Below are 8,037 nucleotides of genomic sequence, written 5' to 3' on the forward strand. Positions count from 1 at the left end.
CAGAGACACTGCACTTGGCTGCTTTTATTCTTATCTTTAAGACAATCTTTGCAGTCACCATAGGTAAACACTCCTCCTCTACCTCCACCATTGCCTGTGGTGTACCCCAAGGTTCGGTTTAAGTTCTGGTTTTATTTTCTATTTAAATGCTGCCCCTTGGCCAAAAAATACAGAATTACAAAGTCTCCTTTCACCGCTACGCAGACACACAGATATACCTGCCTCTGAGACCTGAGGACCCGAGAATCCTAGCTGCTGTAAAAGACTGTTTAAGTGATGTTAACTGTTGGATGGCCCAGAACTTCCTACCACTCAACAACTCAATCTGAAATTATATTCTTTAATCCCCACTGCTCCCCTTCCACCATCTTGTGTCCAGGCTTTTTCATGTTCTGTGAAGCTTCTGACCATTTAAAACACTCAATAGTTACGTGTCTAACAGACCTGACACCTGCATGCTGCCTACATTTGGACTCTGGGCCATCAAATGAGGAAACTGTGATTTTTCTGCAGCCTGTCCGTTCAGAGCCTGAACTATCTCCTGACCCGGATGACTCTAGATTTGAGTTTCACTTTTGGTTGGACCAGCATTAAGTTGAAATCAAATTTAACCCTCAGGAAAAGTATTGGTGGCCCCAAAACACTGAGTGGAAGCACTCCTGTCCTGAATAAAATCCCTCCTTCTTCTGCCTGTCTCAGGTGGCATCTTGAACTTGTGCTCCTCTGTCCCCAGCATCTCAGTGTTTAAAGGACTGAAAATGAAAACACAGTCCACATGTTTTAAGGTGGAAAGTCAGTTTATTTCTTTACTTCAACATTTCAGGCTGACTTCAGCTCAATATGGCCTAGTCGTCATCATTGTTGTTAACCTTGTTTCTCGCAGTACTCTGTAACAAAAAGGAGAGCAGGATTTAGTTCTATCTGAAATCACACATCATAATGATATCATCTGATCAGACAGGTTTGAGTGTTATTCACCACTGGCCGGGTCCAGGACGAAGTCGGGTTCTCCTGTGAAACCCAGACATCTTGCCTGCTTCATGGCATGCAAAAAGTCTGAGTGCTTGATGCTGTTTCCTTTGGCTGGAAAGAGAAATATTATGACATTAACATGATGTTCTAGTCTGGATATCATAGAGGCTATTTTCTCCCTGACTTGTTGAACTTACTCATCATGTAGAACGCCCGATAGTGTTTGACCTGTGAAATGGTTTGAGGGTCCGGATTGTCCATACTGTTGACTATGATGTCGTTGTTTCTTGCGTTAATAAGGTAGAGCAGACAGTCTTCACAGGTTGGCAGAGACTGGTATGTGCAGGTGAAGTTGGACTCTGAAGAGAGACACAAATAAAAAATCCTTACAATCTGAAATAAGATATCTCCTGGTCAACTTTCCAGTGAGTTTTCCAGCCTGAATGTACTCCAGTGTTACAGAGATCTGACCCTGGCTCAGAGCAGAAAGGTTTGAGCAGACATTCAGATTGATCTACGCTCATGTTCATGTTCTGAAAAATGAACTGATTTAAATCTGCTTACACACAACACCAGCTCCCATTGGTTGTTGATGACGGTTGCATCACAGCAAACACAATTTGCACAAGACCAGACTAAAAACGTACGTGTCGTAACGCCAGGACTGAAGAATGACTCCCTTAAAACCGCTGTTCTTATGACCAGCTTACAGTTTTTAGCACCACTCTAGTGGTTTTACTCCCACTTTGGAATTTTGTCTGCAACTTTAAAATTGCACCAAAAGTGGTTTGGTGTAAGGTGTATGACGGAACAGCCTGCCATTGGTTGTCATAGCCCATGTGCTCTGTGGACTCAAGATGGTGGCTAATGCTAGGCTAGCAAAGAAATGATCTAAAATGGATTAATGGGAATTACTGGTGTGGATTTAATTTTCAAATACCCTGGAAAGTCACCAAATCTCCAAACTCACTAGAAAAGCTACAATAAGAGCTATGAAGGCAAGGAAAGCTTCATTAGAAAAAAACCCTGGCTTTCACAGCTGCATATATCTGCTGATCCATTTCAAGATCTCTGTCCATTATAACCCCCAGATATTTGGCAAATGGTTTTAGAATGAGCTTGAGAAAGGACAGATCCATACTCAGGCTGGTACAGTCTCCCTGGGGTCCTAAAACAACAACTTCTGTCCTACGCTCATTAAGATTCAGAAAGTTAAAAGCCATCCAGGCTTCAATGTCTCTAAGACAGTCTATGAGTGGGCACAAGGGGTTAGAAGCTCTGATCCTCAGGGGTTAATACATGCATATCATCAGCATAAAAATGGAATAAAATGCCATATTTTTTTTCAGAATGGACCCCAGGGGGAGCATAGACAATGTTTAAGGAAGTGGACCAAGTATGGAGCCCTGGGGAGCTCCACATGGAAGCAGAGACCAAATGATAACCGTGATAAAAATTCCCCATGGTTATAATACCGTTCTTATTTTAATAATCGTGATAAATGTTAGCGCTTACCACGCTTTAATATCAGGGTAAATAGAGGAACTCTGATTCTATGACTAAGAGAAGGAACACTGACAAGCTCCGGTATTCTAGCCATCAGGTGACTTACTGTCCATTACGGCGGAGTTGGAATGAAAAGTCATGGGGAAAGTTCCGTACTTGCAGTATGTAGTACTGGAAAATAGAAAAGAGAAAATTAGAGTTTAGATATTTCATACAAAAAGATCACAAGAGTTCAACGTAACATTGGTGTTGGTGATACTCACTGCTTGATCCCAATTAGCTGTTGATATTCTGGTTGTGAATCAGATCCAGTTTTGACGTACTCAATCCACTGGGTCTGGGTGGTCTTGAACAATACTTGATGTGGTTTACTATCAATGAAGCCCAAAACGAAGTTCCACCTTCCCAGTTGCTGCAGAAGAACATCAAGTTAGTGAAGTAGAAAGAAGCAAATGCAGGCAGTTGATGCAAGCAGGGCTGAGCTGGACTACTACTTCACTGGCACTATTCTAGGTGGCGTGTTTTTAACACATTAGCCCTTTTTGCTCCCTTTTTCCATGCCAGACCAACTCTTGGAAATTTGCAGCACATCTTAAAACCATCTATGGATTATCTACACCTGATACTGGACAAGGGGGTACACCCTAGACTGGTCAGTCAGGCTAACAAGCTGCGCTGTATGGGTCTGTCAGAACAGTCAGTCTGCTGGTTTGACAACTATTCACCAAACCGAATGCAGCGTGTGCACAGATTTACCTCTAAATGTCTTGAATTTAAAATGGAGCGCCTCAGGGCTCAGTGTTGCTGCTAATGTTCATTTCTATGCAGATGACGCTGTCATTTACTGCTCTGCTCCTATGCTGCATCTCTGTCGCTTACAGGAAGATGTTGATACCGTACAGGACTTTGAGTGAGTTGAAATTGGTTCTGAATCCTGACATAACCAAACTCCTGATGTTTGTAAACCAGCCTTCTGTTACTGCGTCTGAGGATGATCAGACTGAGTCTTTATTGTCTTATACCTGCCGACATATACTTGAGTGAAAGTGCTGGGAGCTACAGTCTTTTGACTGTATTCTATTTATTTATTCTATTTTGTTCTACTCTATTCTATTCTATTCTATTCTACTCTATTCTATTTATTTCTATTATATTCTTTTATTCTATTTTGTTCTACTCTATTCTATTTTATTTTATTGTATTGTATTGTATTGTATTTTATTTTATTCTTTTCTATTCCATTTCTTTCTATTCTATCCTATTCTATTCTATTCTGTTATTTTCTTCTACTCTGTTCTATTCTATTCTACTCTAATCTAGTCTAGTCTAGTCTTTTCTATTGTATTCTAGTGGTCTGAGTAGCGTTCTTGGTTTCTTAACATTGATCTTTTTGTTCTTCGCTGAAGCTAACGTTGAACAGAGAGGCTAAAGCTAACCTACAGACCAAGGTGAGATGCAGAGGAGCCTTACCGGTTCAAAAGTGGACAGAGGGGTGACCAGAGCTCTGCATTCTTCAACACTGGTAGCAGAGCTGCTCAGGAAGGAGCCAAGGATCAGGAAAAGAGCGCTGAAGGCCAGATTCATGATGCTGCAGTGGCTTAGCTTCAGATTCTGACAGGGAGAAAACAGCAGACAGGTAGCTTTTCTCTCTCAAAGCTGAATGTCTGCTCCTCACAGAGCCACTGGGCTTTTATAGAAGTGAGGGGGCTTATACAATCCCAAGTGTTGTCACGTTCTCTATTTACCCAAGCACTTCTTTGGATCATGTGTCATGCAGGGCAGACACAGGCTTGCTAAGATGATTTTTCAGAATTGATCTGACCTTATTTCAGTTCAAATTCTTGGCCTGAATCCAACTGGGGCCATTGAACATATCAGCTATTCCCTCCATACCCAGGAGATTGAATTAAGATTTGGTTAGCCATTAAGAGGCTACATTTTGCTACATTTTTTTTTACTGGTTGCACTTTTTTCTAGTGGTTACGTAGCACTGTTATAGTAAGAAGTTTAACTATCTGGTTATTTCCTAAGAATAAGGAGGCAGTTTGCTAGCAATAGGTTGGCATTTTACAATGTATTAACTTGGAGATTTGATAATATCAGGGCTGTCAAAAGATTACTTTTTAATCTGAAATTAATCCCATTCATAAGGGTTTTATCATGATTTTAGGCAGTTTGAGTGAACCTAATTTTAACAACCTCAGAGGAGACTTAATTGGTGACTCTGAATTGTCCATAAGTGTGAGGGTGCCTGGTTTTCTGTCTCTATATGTCAGCCCTGTGATTGACTGGCAACCTCGCCTCTCGCCCAATGACAGCTGGGTTAGGCTCCAGCACAACCGTGACCCCCAAAGAAATTTTTAGAAAAATAAACAAGTATTTTTTTTAAGCTATTGGCATGTGTAACTCATTGCTTTTGTTTAACATGAAGAGCTGGTGATAATTTGGTGCTCTAGGCTAAAATCCATTCTGCCTCCATGCATTAGCTTTATAGCAAATGGGCTTAAAGAGAGCAGAGATTAGATCGCTCTTTGACCTCAGACAAACTAGTCATTACCTTCTGATTCACTGCCTCAGGATTTTATTATTCATTCTCCATTTTCTTCTTCTAAAAAACATTTTTCTCTCTTTTGTCAACACCTCCATGTCTATGGGATCTGACATGATCCTGTCAGCCCAGAGGAGGGTAAGCTGGGTTAGCTGAGTTGCACCTTAACCTTGTCTCTCCTGTGGTTAAAAGGACATCTTAGGTTTTGGTTTCAAGGATGTTTTGAGGACACTGTTTGGTTTGTACAACCAATATTTGCAGATTTGTTGAATTACCCTTGGTTGCCCACACACACAGAGAAATACTCAAAGTGCGCACACAAGTAACTGCAGGACAGTGTTCAATGTGAAGTAAGGTCATTTTTAGATGTCCTTAAAAATATTCATCTGGAACTAATTTAAAAGAGTCAGGGACAATTCAGTTATGTGTAATAGTTACATAAAGTTGGATGAAAACACCTTTTTCAGCCTTCCATTGTGTTAAATGGGCTAAATCCCAAACTCACACTCATGGACTCACTGACTTCAGGTAAGTACGACTGCTTCTTCAGTTTCTTCAAGGATGGTGAAGCATGGCTGCAGGTTTAGCTCAGGTGGTAGGGCAGGCACCTGCAGAAGGAGGCCGGGGTCTATGGAAGGAGATTTGTGTCAAAAAGATTCAAACAAAACTTTTTCAGTATCAAACAAAAATTAGCATTTGAGAACAAAAAAATGTTATCCAAGCAAAAAAATCTTCACATCAAGAGAACAAATTTGAAATAGCAATCAAATTATTAGTCTCTGAATTTTGAACATCTATGTTTTTGTTGACAGTTCCTGTTTTTCTCTCTCAGTGTTCAGACTTTTGCTATCACTTCTCAGTTTAGGGTTTGCGCTGCCTGATTCTTTGTTTGCGTTTCTTGAGTTTTTGCTCTCAGTTCTGACACAAATGTCACGTGTGGGCGGGCTTTTCTGGGTCGTATCCCTATTGGCCAGCGAGTTTTTGAGTGACGGCTCAGTCACTCCAGATGCTCCGGAAGTTGTTGTTCAGCTCACGTCTGGGAAATTTAAGGAACCCAGCGGACTATCGCTTTGCATCAGTTTGACTGAATCATTGACGCTTTATTAAATCAAACTATTGATTAAACAGGTTTATTTGTCAGTGCAGTAGTAGATGTTGTGATGTTTCGTACACATACATGTTTTAGCTATTTTTCCAGCCACTTCAGATGTGGTCTTCATACGTAACTACTACATCATTAGCTTGTCCATTAGCTCAGTGGTAATACAGATGTCTATCACTCACTAGACCGGGGTTGGCGTCCCCAATATTTAATAATTATTGATCTCTGTATGTTTTTTTTTTTGTTTTTTTTTTATGATTTTCTGGAACAAAACACTGCTAAATAACTAGTGAATTCTGAACAGTCTGTACTTTAGTTAACAGTCTGAGCACCTTTACCGGGGAGATGACCAGGTGTGTGTACTGGGCACATGAGCGACAGATTAGACCGCAGTCACACTATGCAGTCTGTGCTCGTACTGTGTAAAGGCCATTTGACACACCTCCCCCCCCCTCTCCCCCCCTTGGCCTGCACTCACACTGTCAAACGCATCCAGACCTGAGCACGGATACGCCACGTCATCACAGAATATATATCCTAATATTACCTACACTGTAAAATCCAATTAGTTAGCCTTACTTTAAAAAATTATGCCTTGAAAAAACCAAGTAACTTTAAAGAGGGGGTATTATACTTTTCAGATTTTTAAAACATAAATATAAAGTCACAATGTTAGGTGTTCATACTCGACATATGCAAAGTTTCAAACCGCAAGATAAACATATGTGGCAGAAATCTTGGAATTAGCGTGTAAACTGATGAAAACGGTTCATTGAAAATCTCTCCGAGATTCTCCCGAGACGAGATTTCGATGGAGCGAACTGATGAGGTCATCGTAATACTATGTCCTGACTGGTTCGTTGTTCATCCATGCTGCCAGCAAAGCGGAACAGACCGCCCCCACAAGGCCTCAGCCATTTAGGCGTTTCAGTCGGACCGGTTCATTCAAAGTTTTCAACTACTAGCATAACAACATTAGCCACATTGGAGGGGGCGGGCACGAAACATTGAGTCCTGCCGCCGGCCAGCCTCCAGAAAATTGGCCAATCGCAGGAAAGCAGGTCCGTGGGGGGAGTGTTAAAGAGACAGCAGCGAAAACGAAGCGTTTCAGACGGAGGTTAAAATAAGGGCTTTTCAGGACGCCAGTGTGAGAAACATGAGGAGTTTTTTGAGCTGTAAACCATGTGAAGCTACTACGTGGGTGTCAGAGAGATGGTGTAAAGCCTTGATAAAAGGCAGAATACCTCCACTTTAACTTTATGACCCTAGTAGAGTTAAATAGAGATTGTTGCGTTGTACTTAAAAAGGTTTTCTAAGTAAAGAACAATTGCACTTCAATTCAAATAACTTAAAATCCTGTGTGTGGAGTACTTATGTAAGGAAGTTATTGGTGCTCAAGGTTTAGTACAGACTACTAGGAATTGCCATTTCAAGCAATAGTTTTAAGTGCTACAAACTCTGTTTGTATTCCAAATAGCTCATTTATTTAATTTCAGATTACTCAAAAGAAATTTACAGCAACTTAGGATTTCTCCGTTGTTTGTACTAGGAACAGCAATCAGATTTACTTGGTAAAACCATGCAAACTCAAGTGCTACTAACATTCATTATGCATCAGACAGACATTACCTTTATCTGTTTGCTACCTTTGAACCTGCGGCATTCAATTGAGGCATCAAAACTCATGTTAAGTAGAAAATTCTGTAAAATATTCACAGATGTCTGTAAATCTGAGTAAATGACAGGCTTTGCTCATTGTGCTAACCAACTACTGACGTCAGGGAGAGATTTATAAATTACTAGAGGTAACTATGTACTAATCCCAGCGCAGATAAACAGCGAGACAAACAATGAAATGCAAAGTCTTCCTCACAAATTATAGTAATGACTACTTACAAAGCAGGTCAGG

At 40.7% G+C, this 8,037-nt stretch overlaps 1 protein-coding gene across 1 annotated transcript; it reads right to left on the reverse strand.

Annotated features, from left to right (window-relative positions):
* Positions 1-823: 823 nt before the first annotated feature.
* LOC121512641 lies at positions 824-5,984 on the reverse strand. Its single transcript, XM_041792007.1, has 7 exons — positions 5,532-5,984; positions 3,949-4,089; positions 2,742-2,890; positions 2,585-2,649; positions 1,170-1,331; positions 979-1,083; positions 824-887 (listed from the first exon to the last, which is right to left on the reverse strand). The coding sequence occupies exons 1-7, from the start codon at positions 5,535-5,537 to the stop codon at positions 865-867; spliced, it is 651 nt and encodes a 216-aa protein (XP_041647941.1). The 5' UTR covers positions 5,538-5,984; the 3' UTR covers positions 824-864.
* Between the last annotated feature and the right edge of the window lie 2,053 nt (positions 5,985-8,037).

The sequence above is a fragment of the Cheilinus undulatus genome, linkage group 7 (genome assembly GCF_018320785.1).
Source record: "Cheilinus undulatus linkage group 7, ASM1832078v1, whole genome shotgun sequence".
In the NCBI taxonomy this organism is placed as follows: Eukaryota; Metazoa; Chordata; class Actinopteri; order Labriformes; family Labridae; genus Cheilinus; species Cheilinus undulatus.

What these genes read in the sequence shown, in the direction of transcription:
- LOC121512641 (XM_041792007.1), bottom strand. An exon ending in CAGCTAATTGGGATCAAGCA is followed by an intron (nt 2,650 to 2,741) that starts GTGAGTATCACC and finishes TCTATTTTCCAG; the next exon opens with TACTACATACTGCAAGTACG. An exon ending in TCGGGCGTTCTACATGATGA is followed by an intron (nt 1,084 to 1,169) that starts GTAAGTTCAACA and finishes TTCTCTTTCCAG; the next exon opens with CCAAAGGAAACAGCATCAAG.